This window comes from Mastigoproctus giganteus, chromosome 5 (genome assembly GCF_048544385.1).
Source record: "Mastigoproctus giganteus isolate SK-2022 chromosome 5, ASM4854438v1, whole genome shotgun sequence".
Lineage (NCBI taxonomy): Eukaryota > Metazoa > Arthropoda > Arachnida > Uropygi > Thelyphonidae > Mastigoproctus > Mastigoproctus giganteus.
The window spans coordinates 21,061,459-21,078,694 of record NC_143579.1 but is presented as its reverse complement, the minus strand read 5'-3'; the positions used below and the strand labels follow the sequence as shown (position 1 = coordinate 21,078,694).

At 34.5% G+C, this 17,236-nt stretch overlaps 1 protein-coding gene across 2 annotated transcripts in view; it reads left to right on the top strand.

Moving 5' to 3' along the window:
- Window positions 1-2,286: 2,286 nt before the first annotated feature.
- The window catches only part of LOC150085230 (zwei Ig domain protein zig-8-like), an 88,366-nt gene continuing 73,416 nt past the window's right edge, over window positions 2,287-17,236 (top strand). For both annotated transcript variants that reach the window (XM_090373104.1, XM_090373103.1), the window contains exon 1: window positions 2,287-2,671. In XM_090373104.1, coding sequence (XP_090229230.1) covers window positions 2,572-2,671 — 100 coding nt within the window. In that variant the 5' untranslated portion in view covers window positions 2,287-2,571. The remainder of the gene's footprint in view (window positions 2,672-17,236) is intronic.

The following is a 17,236-nucleotide window of genomic DNA, read 5'->3' as shown; positions in this document are numbered from 1 at the left end:
CTAGCACCATTTCCTCCCAAAGAAGGCTGAGAAGGATAAAAAGAAATTGTCACTAATACAGATTGTCTTTATTTAAGTTTTATTCATTTGACAAAATTCAAATTTTTGAAATTTTTCAGTTTTAAAATTTAAAATAAAAAACAAAATAATATTTCGAAAAAAGTTACACATTTAACGCTTGTAATTAAGTTAGGGTCTAAAGGAAAATTTAAAGTATAGTAGGATGGGAAATAACAATTATACGCAATTGTAAACAATAGCTGGAAGCAACGAAATAACAGCACAACGGCTGTTATTACCCTAGAGGTAACATCTCAAAACAATAAGATTACATACCAACGATTTTATACTACTACCATCATCTTAGTTTAAAGCGAACTAATTGAAAGTGGCGAATTTATGTGTAGGTACCGTACAAAAGCACCATTACCAGCTTCCACAGACGACAAGATGCACTCGGAATTCATTGCTCTGTACTACTTCCTGTACACTCTCAACCGTATGTCAGTGCTAAGTAATACTGAACCCTGATTTATCTGGATATCTAATTTATTTAAATATTTATTATTCCATGCGTACAAACGTATGGCTGTTGTTATTTGTCTGTTTGTCTAGCCAATAGCCTGGTTAATTCTAATTTGTATCGGCTAGAATATAGTCAAATGGACCGAGGGATACTGCTAAATCTTCTCTATAATTCGGATTTGTCTTTGAAGGAGCATAATGTATAATGAGCAATATGTAAAACTTAAAACAAAAAAAAAAAACCTTATTTCTTTCGCTCCTCACGTTGACCCATGAATTTCTCCTGGCTGTCAGCCTCAACTACCCACCGAGATAAGTTATCCCAGTAATTAAGAACTCGCTGGTTGAAACTACTTATCCTACTCTGATGATTTGAAGATTTTCACTCTTACAAATCTGATGACAACCTTCAACTAGCCAATTATGACCTCGAAAGGGATATTTCACAACTAGTCCAGTATTTCTAAATTATGATCTATTTGAGATATATTTCTTTAAAACAAGTTTCATAGTTTTAAATTATAAATTTAACAAAAGAAAGAATAATCTAGAAAAATACTTAAAATAATCCTATCAGAATTAATACTAAAATAATCCTATCAGAATTAATACTAAAATAATCCTATCAGAATTAATACTAAAATAATCCTATCAGAATTAATACTAAAATAATCACCAAAACTAATACTAAAATAATCCTTCTAGCAATCTGCTTACACATGTATCTCTCAAGGGAGGTATCCTTTCTGGATTCCTTTTCACCACAACACTAATACCCTTCCTCACTTATAAATCAAAATACTCACTCTACGCCAATGATATAAAGAGCACGACTGTTATCAAACCTGATATCAACCTCCAGCTGAACAAACTTGAGAGAGATATATAAGTGGTCCGGTACTTTCAGGTCTCTTAATCAATTGAAAAACTCCACTTTCATGATCTCAATATCCCAATATTTATATTGTTCCATTATAAAGAGCTTAGTATCTGGGATAAACAAAGCTGGGATCGCAGCTTTCTTGCCAACACTGAACTTCTGTGAATCTTCTCAATACAGGAAAAATACGCAGGTCGAAGTTCATGTGACACGTATCCACCAGCGTGTTCAGTTATTACTGATACACTTTATCTCTTATTTATTAATAAATACCCCCAAAATAGACCGAAAACAAAAAGTTTAATTACTGCAATCAAACTAAGAATATGTAAACAGTCACCGTACAATAATTACTAATTCTAAACAAAAAGAACTGAATGCGTCTTGATTACAGCCAACATCTTTCTTTAGCCAAGAGAAAAGTTTCTCCGCGATTATGAGCGTCTTGAATGCGCCGCTGCTACTCGCACTAAATGACGTATTCATCTCCGTAATAACGCCCGATGCCTTATCGAGCTTTCCACGCTCGTGTTCACAATCAAAGATTTTCGCAGAAAGCGGGCATTATGTCGCGCGCAGTTAAAATGTGCACACAGAAACATTCCAATTGCGTAACCTCATTGATTTATGCAGTTATCCGGCTTGGGTTTCCTCTCAATACGCTTTCGCCACATTCACTTTCGCCGTCAATCTGCCGCTGTATCTGGTTGTAATGAGGACGGTCGTAGGGAACAACCTCTCCTTAGCATCAATTGGATCACGTGGGGGGATGGAGAGCGCTTATCACGTGACCCATTTTCTCCTATCCCCGCGCAAGTGGGCAATCAATGCGGGGACCGTTGATAGCTTAGTTGCATTGCTGCAGACTACAGCGAGTTCGTCTCTGCGAGTACGTCGGCCGAACTCGACACACCACCCTCTTTTTCCAAATGTTGCTCCTCGAATAACAATCCCAGAAAACAAAAGAAAACTTCCCTTTCTTTCTCTCTCTCTCTTGCAGTGTCGATGTGAAAAGTCTAAAGAGATTTATTCGTGTGTTCTTTGCGATGTTTGGAGGTATATAAATTCCAGGAAATTGAAAATAGTGTAGTGTTTTGCAGCGCAGTAGGAACATTCCGGATACTTTCAGCCACCCTCTTTGGAATGTTTCATATGTGTAGTAATAGATGAGCAGTCTACTGAGACAGTGGATGTCACTGCTATATTTATATGTACTAGCTGGGTTGCTGGTAACTGTTTGGCAAGTTACCGCTATGAGTGTCAAAGGTAAGTTCCACACTTTTCTCTGTCAAATACTACGGGTACAGAAGGCAGATATATTTCGTATTGGTTGACAAGGGGTCGGCGATAAAAGTTTCGGGGGTAAATGCTTTTATTATTAAAAGACAGAATAAGATTCTCTCGATGTTTGGATGGTTTTAAACTACGATGTCTGTTGCTTATCGTAATGGGGTCTGACTAAACCCTTGGGTGTTTGTTTGTTTATATATTGCTGGCTTATTTCTGACTAATTTGCATATACTACTGGCTTATTATTGCAACAACTGATAGTTCGTTGGAATTAACTAAAGTGTAGGAAATATCTTGTAAAAAAATTTCCTTCCCAACTGAATTTTAACTGCAATTACCATCGTTGAAAATCACACCTGTTTACATCTCATTTTGTCTTTGAAATATTATTTTTCAGTGGACCAATTAACACTGTATAGTTTCTGTTGGATCCCCCCAAGACTTCAAGCCCGTGTTTGCCCTAGAACACCCCGTCTCTTGCTGCCATCTAGCGACTAAAACAGTGACTTCTGATGTTTCCATCTGCCAATGAAAGGTTCAATGATGATTTTATTGGCCAAAGATGCCATTTTGTGTTTTACTCAGAAAGTTATTTTCAAACTAGATTATTGAAGGAATATAATTTGTTATCAACACCAGAAGTTTCGCTAACAATTAAAAATTATCGATAAAACTGAACTTGAGAAAAGCCTAAAATGGATGCACCGAGAGAGAAATGGCTTTTACGGTTATTAAACGCTGAGTTTATTGCTTCCAAGTGACCGTGCTCACTTTGAATGGCGTTACATGGAACTAGTGACAAGCGAGACACCTGTCTGAGCACTCATTAATAAAATTTCTTTCCCTAGCACTTTGTAGAATCATTCATCAAAGATACGGAGGTGTCACTTTTGAGGACGAAATTAGGAAAGAATTCTAACAAGGTATTGTTGAATGCTTATTAAATCGTAATCATCATTTCTAACATTATACAGATGAAACTCATAATGCTAAAAAGTCTTAATTAGTTGAAGAAAACATCGTTAATATAAGCAAATATATTGTTAAAGTGGCTAGCGATCTGAAAGCATTCATTGCAATGTGTGACTTCAATCTGCCACGAACACAGAAGGTTTATAAAATCAGGGAATATGTTTAACTACCAACAGAACAAAACACCCATCACAATACTCTTAATACCTATATTTTGGAACGTTTTAAATGAGAAAGGACCGCCTAACACAACCCATTAGTACCATCTGACCCATTTGTACCATCTGAGCCTTAAAAGATGAATTGCCTTTGGCAATTCAGGTTTTGAGGCTCAGAATATAATGTGGAAAAGAAGGAACATTAAAAACTAAACAGAAAAATCTAATCTTAGCAGTTTTTACACTTCTAAAAGTGAATTAGACGCACTAGGAATTACGAAAGTTGCCAATTCGAAACTGTCTGGAGTGTCAAGAATCATTTCATTTCCTTAAGAACGAATTTCAAATGTAATAAACGTCTTGCAAAGTTCTGTCCATTTCCAACAACGTTTTTCCTATCAAAAGAGTAGTCCTTGACCTTTGACCCATCACAAACCTTTCAGGATAAGCAACAGCGTCTGCTGGCCACTTTTTTCCTGGTTTTTCATCCAACGTAGCTAAAATTACTTTATTTTCTGAGCAACTTCAAACGCTAACTACTACCCTTAATGGAAAGCTTTATATTACTAACTCCTTAATCCTACCTCTGCCTGACGACATGCCTGCGCTTGACTGCAGCCTCTTATCGTACCGAAGCGTAGCTTCTTAGAACTTTTCAAATCTAGTATAGGAGCAGCTTAGCTTTCGGAAAATGTGGTGTGCAGAAGACGAATAATTCCATATCAGCATGCAGTCCGTTATATAACGGCTGATCAAGGAGTTCGAGGACTGAATTTATATCTTGAATTTGTGGGCTCGTAGCAATTTGCGATTTGTCTCAACATGTCCGGTGATTCATCCGTTTATTCGCAATCAGTCTGAATTTGTTCTCGTTGAATAAAAGATGTTGTACGTGTTTCTTCGCCTGCCAAAATGAGTTCTCATGCGGAGCAGAAATTTGCATCAAATTTTGTTTCCAATTAAGGAAATTTACAACGGAACCTCATTCATCGAAGATGTTCGCTCTGGCCGTTCAGGTTCCAAAGCCAATGATTCCATCGGTCCTTTCGTGATCTTATCAGGAGCGATCAACATTTAACAGTCCTCGAAGTTGCTAGTATAGATGGTGTTTCTTCCGAGTTGTGTTAATCAATTTAACACAGGTTGAATGCGATGCGTTTGTGCCAAACTTGTGCATGGTATTCTCACTGATGATCACAGAAGGCGGCGAGGTTTTACATGTCAGGAATCACGCCAATGTGATGCTGCTGACCCATCATCCTGATCGAAAATCATGCGTTTATGGCTATAACCTAGAAACAAAGGCTTAGTTCTCTCAATGGAAGACTCAGTCTACTCCAATGCCGAAAAACAGCAAGGTAATTGTTGATATATTGTAAATATTGTACTTTTTGACTCATCTGGAATTGTTCATTATGAATTTGCCTCATATGGTCAAAAGGAGAATCTGGAATATTATAAAACTTCAGCAATTCGGGATGCTTTTAGAAATAAGTGGCCATAAAAGTGGGCTTCAATGAATTTGCACTTCCTTCATGACAACGTCTCCCACTCGTTTTAACTTCCGTGGTCTTCTTTTTTGTTGTTGTTGTTTCCCAAGCTTAGCTTCCTTGAATGGGCAGAGATTTGCAACGACTGAGAAAATTATTCAGAAGGCGTCACAGGAACTATTACCAATTCCAAAAAGATGCTTATGAAGAATGCTTTTGAAAGTTGCAGTGTATACAGAATCAGTGGGACTGTTTCAAAGGAGGTCAGTTCTAATAGCCAGTCTTTATCATTGCCCAAAAATGATCACACCTCTGTATATCATTTGCCAAAAGTATCCGGACACCCCTAAGAATTTGGAACTGTTAACCATACTCTCGATCAGCTTATCAAGAATAAGTATAAAAGCAAATGCCTTCACGCTAGCATTAAGCAGATCAACGAGCTCGAACTGAACTTAGCGACTTCCACAGAGAGTCATTATGGGTTATACACGGGAAATATTATTAATATGAGAAAATTTCAGTAAAACATAATCAAAAGTGGACCTTTCCTCCTAGAATATTACTATGCAATAGATTACAAATTAGCAAAGTTCTACAGAATCTTACTATTTAATTTATTTATTTTTAATTTGTTTCTTTGAATGAATTGACTTCAAGTTCAGGCTGTCTTGAGGGATTTTGGACATTGAAATTTGCATTAAAATTAAATGTATTTCTTATATTTCCCGAAAATTACAATCTGCGGAAATACAAGGCTAATGTAAACAAATATGTTTTGTCTTCTTCTCCTTTACTCCATACATAAAATTAAAAATAATAATAAAATAATCTTGAATGAAATAATCATAAACGCTTAATATTTTCAGACTTTTAAGCGATAGAATATTTTGAACTGTAATTAAAACTGTAACGATTCCATATTCATTATAGACAACAAATTTGATCCTCAGGTCCTCAATAATTATAAACTTTCTAGAGAAATGTCTTATAAGGACTTAAAGAGCTTTGTTAGAGGAAACGTTTGCCACTAAAGACTACATTAACGGACTTCAATCCAAAATGCTAAAATCGATACAGTTCATTAAGTAGGATTATAATGCATCCCGGATTTTAAAGTAATTGTAGACTTTACTGTAATTCCACTTTAACAATTTTATTAATAACATAAGCATTCAGTTAACCAAGCCAGATCTTCAATAAGAGTTTCGCTGGAGTTCATTGGTGAGCTATAGTGACCATCAATTTATATTAATTTAAAGACTTGGCGGTTCATGTTCCCTCTGAAATGAACCACGTATCGTTTTCCGAAGCGACATCTTAACAAAATTGCCATCCACCACCTTTTAGTTTTTGAGTAACCATAAAGGGAAATAGCGTTATCTTGGAATGTCCAGAAACTTCCTCCCAAAATAGCTGGTCGTCTTAGATCTTTGGAACCACAAAATTTTCTTTCTATCATCGCAATGTACTTTGCCACTAATCTCGCGATGTCGGGAAGTACAGTATATGAATGAAACATCCGTAGGGAAATGGATTGATAGAAGCGATCACTCGGGTATCTTCCTCTATCACTCTACTTAACCCACGCTTACACTTTTCTTCTATGAGGTCATGTCAATAGCATCGATTACTGCGAACATCGTGTGGAGTTTATAAAATTTATTCCAGAATAACTTCACAATGCTGAAAGTGGACGATACTGTCATGTGACCCCATATTTAAGCAGCCAATCACAACTATGGGGGAAAAAAACACATAATGATCTGCAGAAGAGAAGCCAGCCATGTTCCAGATAAGGATATATTAAGTGAAAAGTACTGGAATGAACGGCATTTTTAACAGTACGTATTTACTTTAGTTGGAATTCTATTTGAGCTAAAGTCCTCCCAAAACTGAAAGCAAATATAAAAACTTCGATGCGTGTGTTTTGGAGATGGATTCTATAAGTGGATTAAGATGAATTCTATAAAGCAAAGAGTTTTCTTGGAATTAGCAGCTTACATAAAACATAGATTTGTGTTAAGTCGTTTTTTGTATAAAATCTTTTCAGAAAATAATAATCTTCCGTAAAACCATTGTATAAAATGATTCTGCAATTACTGGCCAAAATATTAAAAACTTTTACTCAGTATCTACCATGATCACCTTTTGCCAGAATTGCAGTCCGTACACATCGTAGCATAGATTCCAGTAGTGTCCGAGGGGGTTTATAGCCAGATTTGACCATATTTCAATCCGAATATTCGTGAACTGCTGTACTGTGGTCACAGAGAAGTGCGAAGCCGAGAGGCCCTATACAAAGTATCCTAGACATTCTCAATTGGATTCAGATCTCCAGAATTAGGTGGCCAGATGTTGTAAAGTAGATTGTAATTAATATTAATATTTCCATAAGCACACGGAACATATCAAATTAAGATTACAGATGGCATCGATATCTACATTTTAAGGTAATCACGTCAAGGAGACTCGTATTCAAAGGCTTGAGATAAATCAATATTCAAGTTATAAACAGTAGATGGTTTCGATTTAAGCTCATTAGGAAATTCATTTTTAAGATTCATCAGGTGCGTATGAAATTATAACTTTATACCTTCTGAAAGTTTTAAGTTTTATTTATATGAAACAATCATAAAATTATAATTGGGTCAATCCTAAAATTATAATTGGTCAAAGGTCAATCCTAAAATTATAATTGGCTGCTGAGGTCCATCAATCAGCCTGATCTCATGCCCTCCAATGGGGGACCACTTCTAAATAATTCTATTGAATAGTTTTCGTCCCTTCATCTCTCAATTGGCCATCGGGAAAGTTGCTCAATTTTAGAGGCTGTAATAATCTAATCGGAAACCTTAAGATTGAGTACGGACAACCAAAAACCGGATACTTGGCAAAGAATGTACAAAGAGAGATTTTGCTGTAATTATAAATGAACCGTCATAGATTTTACATTCCCAAGTGTATGGTTATCCCTGTGATTGGGGGAAACATTTCTTCTTAACATCTTTCATTTATTTATAAATTAAGATATTCGTTAGTCAAACTGGACTCTCCAATAAGCATTTTTCTCTCATACGTTTTTGGTATATTGAATAAGAATCAGCAGTACATTATAATTACAATACAATGTAACTTTACGTTCAGAGTTCTCTGTTAGTTTCTTTCTAGTTCCTATATATCTTGATGGAATCGGCAACCCTATCCTAGCGGGCGAATCGAAGATCTTCCGAGAAAAAAGAGTCTGTGGGAGTTTTATAAAAAAATCAGCATTTCATATTATATTCTAATTTTTCAAATTTGATGAGCATATTTTCAATGATACTTTTATACCGGGCTTTTATGTATTTTCGGTGAGCGATTTACTTAAAAAAAGCGAGAACTATTTTGTAAAGAAAGCAGCCTAACAAACATCATGTTTACACTTGATGGCATACGGAGGAAACTCGTATCACCCAATAGACCTGTTCTGAAAACAATTATTTATTTATTTATTTTTATGATTTCAAGAAGAAAGTAAAATTCCTAACAAATATAATGTTTAATTCTAAGAGATTAATTGGGTTGTGGTTTCTAAATCCTGCGTACTGACAGTGAAAACGAAGGATTAATCGTCCACAAATCGATCTGCACATTTTCAAAATCCCAATTTATGCCAACTATACATTAGCCATGCGAAAAAAATAGTAAAAAGTCCACAATTTTATATTTATAGTTGAAAAAGAACATTAAACCTATAATTACATCAAAATTAAGCAGTTTTCGTACTGATTTCTAACAGCATTGGCAAGATAATTATCGGTTTATGGATTTCTTAATAAATGTCTTATCGATTGCATACTTCTTTTATTTAACCATGTGTTCTTTTAGGTGATGATTAATAGACTGGGCCCTCCTTTATGATCATAAAACCAATATCCCTGTAGTGGTGTTTGATAGGATAATAATTCTTTCTCGAAACTAAAATTAGGTTAGAATATTTGATTTTTCTAAACATTTATTCATGTTAATTTTTAAAGTTATGCTATACATTGAATGTTACTTTCTTTGGCAGGTCGACTTATTAATGAGATAGCTGGTTCCATTAATATTCAAAAATAGTCAGTATACTTGCTTATATATATGCTATATTTTCAAAAGTATTCGGGTACCCCTGGGGGTTATGAGAAAAGAACCATACGCGGCATATGTATGTCAGGAATAGTATTAAAGCAAACTCTTTCAGGCTACAAGTCAGCAGCTCAAAGAAATGCAGTAGATGGATCGAAGTATTGAGCTTAGTGTTGTCCAGTGGACAGCCATCATAAGATGTCAGATTAGCAATTATTCTGATAAAGGTAACCTGAGATGTTATTAAATATTGTATCAGTAAAACGTTTCTTTGAAGCATGCAGGTGTCCGGTTACTTTTGGCAATACAGTGTATATGTTCATGTTCGTTATCATTTGTATTCCAATTCACACAAAGAAACTTGATGTTGAAATGGTTTATATAATGAATGTTTCTTGTATTACGAATTACTCGTTAATAATGCGAATTTTCAGAAAAACAAACTATCCAGTCTCTAAAATCCATAAAATTTAAATTATAATTCCATCTGTAAGTCCTTTTCACATTAATTATTCGATTAGGTAGTCATCAGAGCAAAAGAGAGCATCATTCTCACTAGCTGATATATTAACGAAAAACAGAAAGGAACATAAATTTTAATTACTGTCATTAATGGCTAATAAAAACAGATATTAACGATTGATTAATGCGGTGATGTCCACATTCATTAGACATACTTTCTTCTAGTCAGGAGTTCATGAATATCCCAATAATATCCAGTGATCACATGATTCACACCCATAAATAACCCTTTCCGTCTACATTCCGCGAATCAGCTTTTCGTTAGGAAATATTACACTGATGACTTCGATTGAATTTTGAAGGTCATAGTAAGATATGGTTGTTGGTTGTAGTTGTATATCAGCTAATATCAACCGTAGGTTGATATTAGCTGATATTTTCGTGGATAGATTTGATACTGTCATTCATTAGGATGTGCCAATAACAGCATATAAAATACCTGCAGATGACCATGAAAATCGTTCGAGGGATAAAACAAAGATAACATCAGATAGCACACCACCTAGAGGGAGTCTCCAATAGTGACTTTGAGTTCAGTTCCTGATGGAAACAGAAAATATCCTTTCATTGAAACCTGTGCTTTAATAACTCGAACAACCTTCGCGTATATCAGCAATGTAATATTAAAGTTAACAGTTATTAATTAAAAAAAATTGCATTGAGTAAAAAAACGTGGGCAGAAAAATCCCAGTTAGTTTGTCACAAATCCGACGAAATTCAGTGTTTTTAAAGAGATTATTAAAAAAGGATTGCAAAATTAGCTTTAATCTCATCGGTACTTAAATATAATTTGATAACGCATGATGATTCGATAGAAAAAATCGCGTTTAAAATTCAGTATCCAAAATGTTTAAACTAGAAATCAAATCCACTTATGTAGAAATAACAGAGTTACTGTTCAGAGAAGTTCTTTCCCAGTGTTCATTGTGTTTTAATCTTATTAGGCTTCACAGAAGGATTGTTTGTCTATTTATTATGAAGCGGGGAACTTTTGTATTAGAACGCATTTTTTGTTATTTTTTCTTGGGAAGCCTTAACAACCAAATAATCCGATTAATTTAATTAATTCTACCTAGATACTTGTCGACTAAGTTAAACCTTGTCAGAAAGGAAAATTCCTACAGTAATTCAACTGCATTAATTCAAAGCATTTAATAAAAGTAAATGGGAAAACATTGGTATTACTATTAACGGAAAAAGCTAACAACGTTTTGCCTTTTTTTTTGTAAGGAAACTTTGCACTCTCTGTAATCCCTGAGAGAAAAGCAGGTAATTTTCCATTGCGAAGATTATATACTCGTATGTAAATGAGTTTTTAATTCAAAATTAGTTTCCGTCGCTTCGAGATAATTTAGTTTAAAAGATTTATCAAAACAGTGCTTCTTTTTTCAGGTATAGTCTTAATGTATGCCTTATATTTAAAATTTTAATTAGATATTTAAAAAAAAAAAAGGTAGGAATAAATTTCATTACGATTCTTCACATAATATTTTCATATTTATATATTTTCTTAATTTCTAGATTCTGTATGATAGCACATCATACATAATCTAGAAATTAATCTTCAAATAACCACACTTTGCACCTGACAATAGTTACAACATTACATTTGAGTGGTGCTAAATCTGCACATAGTCCCAATCTTTCGTCTTTTGACTTTCATCTGTTTCGGCCTTTGCGAAATATCTGACAAGGAACCGATTCTGTGATAAGTAAGTTAAAGGATGCATTGAAACCCAGGTGAATGGTAGTCTTGAAAGAGATAGGTAACTAGGTCTAAAATTAGCCAAGTATAACTGTTGCTCAGTTATTTAAATGTCACGAAACGTATGCCACCTTACTTCTCAAACAGCCCTCGCTCAAAACACAATTATAATTTTTCAACACCAGTTGTTTAAATCACGAGATACTCTGCTTAATTTCACATTTAGTAATTATTATAGTTTTATCTTTTACATCCAGTTTCGAACATCCATCTCGTACAAGGTTTGTTTGTTACAGTTCCAAAAGTTATACATCTTGGTCCACTTCTATTCATCTAAGACGGATGCTAAACAATCTAACTAGATAATGTAAAACATTTTGCTGGTGAAATTAATGATAAACTTCTACGCAGAACTGGGATAATGATGTAACATTAACTACGTACTACAATTGTGCATTGAAACTATACTGATGAATGCCTTAATAAACCGACAAAATGGTGAGGGATCGTTAGAGCAACAATACAGATATTCCCTTAATAAATCGCTTAATGATACACCAGGGATTAGCAGCGGATAACAAGCTCCACCTAATTGCAACCCCTGTGATAATTTTGTGTAAATCATGCAATACAACACAAAGAAACATCGTTCCAAACTGAATCATAAATGCTGACTAAAATAACTACTACAGGGACTTATTGTTGTCTCTGTTTCGTTATTTTTATTTTACCAGAGCACCCTATAAAATTTTGATAATTAACGAATAATTAGAAACAGCTCACATACTTCACTTTTAAATGTAAAGTGATTATTTCTGGAATTATCTGGCTTAAAAGTAGATTCGCATTATCTCGTTTCCCTATAATTGTAATATAATGGTGTGTGGCTACTAGTGTGCATCCATGAAATTCGTATAAATAACATTATTTATTGGCAATGTAAGACTAAGAAAACTCGTGGTAATTCGCTTCGCAATATTCGCCCAGGTTTTTAAGCTTTAAACATTTTTAATTGAAGCTTTTTACGTTCTGTAAAATTAATTTCTTATAATGCCTACACTCTCTTATATATTTCATAAAAAACACTACATCAAGTAATCAATAAAAGGAAAACAACTAACTAGTCTAATCTACATTCACTGGCCAAAAAATTTGAAACCGTTTGCAATTCGCGTCAACAGATAATTAAATGTACGATGTGCAAACGTAATTGGCACGTGGTATGAGCACAGGTTCCTTGGCTTCTGATGAATACTCTACACTTTCCTGGGACTTCTTAGTCACTCTGATCAGAGGGAAGACAGAGATCTTTCCGATTTTCAGAAAGGTGTTATTGTTGGGGCATGTTTAGCAGGAATCATAATTGAGAAAACAAAGGAAATCACTGGTGTGTTTGAAAGCAACCATTTCAACAGAATACGAGAGAGGAAGACAAAAAAATAATGCAACTCTAAAAGGAAGAAATGAGGCAGATACGTAATACGTACGCCAAAAAAAAGAATTTAAAGTGAATTATGCGTCAGAATAGAAGGTCCAGTGCGCATCAAATGAATGAAAAATGCAATCAGGCAAGGAAAGAACCGTTTCCACCGTATTATGCGATCAGAGTTGAGGAATCTGGGATTTAGTAGTTGTGCCGATATGAAAGCCAGTTCTCTCTGTAATAATTAATTTCTTAGACTGGACTGTGCACCAATTTGTACCAATGGTAGGGTGAAAGTGTGGTGTGATCCTCAAAAAGTCATGATAAGTTGAGGCCTTATCATCGTAAGTTCTGTTGATATGGACTAGGTCCACTCATACCATTTTAAGGTCTCATTATATCCAATGAATATCTTCTGTGGTATCGGACTGATTTCAGTTGTAATGCTTCATATTTACCCGGATTGTGATGGATTCCTTCAAGACAACAACGCAACTGTCCACCGTACAAAACGAATACAAGGATAATTAACTTACGGATAAGCTTAGTGATAGAAAAAGAACAGCTACTGGTAAGATACCAACTCATGTCTACTAGCTAGGTGGTTTGACTAACAGATCCATGGTACCACATACCAAACTTTTATAATAATATGGTTGCTTGTATTTTCACCATCTTTGTGGTTCTCATTTGACATGACATGACATTACAGAAATTACATACACAAATCAAAAAGAAAGTACGCTGTCTATTAACTAAAGCGGAATTACTGAAATAATTGATAAACACGCTGCTATAATTTAGAAATAGTTACACTTAGAGCTTGCTTCTTAGTAACATATAATGATTCCTTTGGGAAATGTATTTGGTTTGATAGCACGATGTATGTCTCACGCACATAACAAGAACTGTGCAAGTTCTTTTTGTTCACGAGTAAGGTATCCATTATCAGACATTAAATACCATTAATTTTCGCATAACTTCGGAGTTTTTAAAATGTTAGAAACCAGCTTTATATTCGACTGTTTATATCATGTCATTATGTCTGAAAATAACTGCGCTTTTATTTTCGGTGAAGAAACTTATAAGTTTGCAATTGTTTATCATATTTTTCTATGCGTATCATTAGCGGAGGAGTGCACTGTATCACAACGAACAACACCAAACAGCTTTCCAGTTCCTGTTGCGTGACCACCTCAAGCATTCACTGTATTCACTGACTACGAGAAGGTTACAACGAATCAATATTTGCGACTAAACTTAGTGCGTACGCGTTTGTGATTCCAGAAATGCCTTCTCTGGAAAGAAAGAAATACGTTTATTAAAAACGCAACGAGAAAAGGACTTCTTTCATGTTCCTTTAGAGTGGAGATCCATTAAAGAACCGATCAGAGCTACAAGAAAAATATTGCATAAATAGATTATATGGAATAATGCTATAATGGCAATTCAGACGAAGAAAATCATAAATAAATTATTAACTTTTCATTAATAATTATATATGGATATGGTTTTAGAGTATTTGTCCTATGTATCATAAAAGTATATAAATAAAACTGCACTACTTTATATAACAGCTTTCAGAACTTCAAGTTTTGCATTGCATAACTTCACACATATCATTTAAAATCATTGTTTTCGAATTAACTCGTTTTGTCGTCAACAGATGGCGATAGGTTTCTAAACACGAAATGGCGAGAATCAACCATCAAAACTGGTTGTTTTAAAGATTTTATTGATGAGTTTAATAGAGCAAGTATATTAATTAAAGTTTCTCTTCTGTATTAAAACTTAATTTTTGAAGTTGTTATTTTATAAATATGCTACAAAGATAGTACTCATGTGAAAATTGATAAAAAAAATAATTTTCTTAAATTTTGTTCTTAATTAAAACTGCAAATTATTAATTTTAAATGATTTTCATCTTTGTGATTATCTTGAATTTATAATAATCAATTACGAATATTAAGTGATTCTTGTTCTTTTTGAATACTTCAAGAGTTGACCTTTTCCTTATCTTCCGAATTTATGCAGCACTGAAAACTTAAAAAAGCTTTCTTTTTTTAAAACTCTCTTGCGTTAATGACAACAAAATTGAGTTTCACACCAAGTTTTGAAAATACCAGCTGGAAAAAACTATTGAGGAAGCCTTTTGCTGGTCTTGTAGAGTAGTTTATTATTATAAAATCTAGTCTCAACCAATTTTGTTCTTAAATATAGGTCGAGGCAATCTACATATATAAATAAAGATAAAATTATGAAAATTATTACCATATAAATAAGAGAAATTTGATGGAGTTATTTTGAGATCAAAAGGGATCATCTATCAAGAATTCCTTCCACTGAGTCAACCTGCCAATCATTTCTACAAAGTATTTATACTGGACGATGTGTACTAAAATTGGTAATATTAATATTAATTAGTTAATGTTATTTTCATGCTGATCACAGAATTTGATGGCACGCTAGGTAGGGATAAAATTACTGCCTTCAGTGTGTATTGTATTTATAAAAATACGAAACTATAATGAAATACTAGCCCTACGATTTTATCAGCACACATTACAAAACATATGTTTATAGCATATTATAAAATATGATCATCTAGACAAGGCTGAAATTATACTTCAAACACAGCATGGGTTTTTTTAAGGGGAAATCTTTCACCATTTGACTGGATACTACCAGGAATTGGTTACAAAGGGGTAACGAGGATGCGAAAAATAATTTTGATATCATATACTTGGATTTCGGGAAAGCTTTTGACACTGTTGCACATGGAAGACTATTTGTACAAATTAAAGCAATGTGATGTTAAGGTTAAATTGCTGCTATGGATAAAGGGATGGTTGAGTGCGAGAAGACAGAGAGTGGTAATCAAAGGACACTGCTCTTCGTGGGCTAATGTTATTTGTGTACTCCCAGGGTTCTTCGGTTTTGGGCCCATTGTTGTTTTCTATATTTATCAATCATACTGAAGAAGGCATATCAGATTTAATGTCCAAGTTAGAAGATGATACAAATGTTGGCAAAGTGGTTAATGACAGCAATCAGGGTTGGATACTGCAACAAGATCTAGAAAAGTTATGAAGATGGGCTGAGAAATGGCAATTGAAGTTTAACATTGGCAAATGCAAACTACTGCATATGGGTAACAATAACCCACAGAAATGTACCAACTGTACAGTACTAGACTCAGTATTGTGGAGAATGAAAAAGACCTGGGGGTAATTGTGCAGTCAGATATGAAGTTTTCTAAGCAGTGCAGACAGGCAGGCTACCAGAGCAGGTCATGGGGTCTTGTTAATGATATGCAGGAATTTTGCTAGCAGGAATAAGGAGTTGATTATGCCATTGTATAAGGGAAAGATCAGGCGACATCTTGAATACTACGTGCAGGTCTGAAGGCCTTATTTTAGAAAGGATGTGGAGCTGCTGGAACGAGTACAGAGGAGGGCAACAAGATTGGTGAGCGGAACAAAGGGATGCTCTTACCAAGAAAGGCTTCAATGCTGAAATTGAAGCGTCTGGAGAGTACGCACTAGCGAGATGAGCTGATTGAGGAGAGTACGCACTTGCGAAATGATCTGATTGAGCAAGCTCAATGCTGATGGGATTCTTCCTGTTTCTGAGACCACACACACATGCGGGAACATAATTCAAAGTGAGATAGGATGGTAGTAGATAGATCTGCTGAATTTTGCCTTTTTGTTGATTGAAGGAATAAACTTCCATATATTGTTTGGGAAGTCGATAATTTAAATAAATTGAAGGAAGAACTAGACAAACTGTTCAGAGCTACAGGGATTGAATAGGTGAAATTGAAAGTGTCGTTATTTTTCGTTTTTTTTTTTTCTATAATTCGAAATAATGCTCTTGAATTCTAGCTTATATTGATTATTAGCAATGCCGTTCTTGGTAGACAACATTTTCGGTGTGGAATTTTTGAGGGAGGTCTGAGTCTACCTTTTCGTGTTCTCTTCAATCAAAATTCTGATATCATTCCATGAAATTTCTCTAAAAAATGAATCATGAATTGGACATGAACCAAACACTCAGTTGTTCAAGTCTGTTTCCGCTATATCAAATGATTTACTAGTAGTGATTTGCTAATTGTCGGTGTAAACGTTAAATGAATTTGGCACCTGGCAATCGGTACAG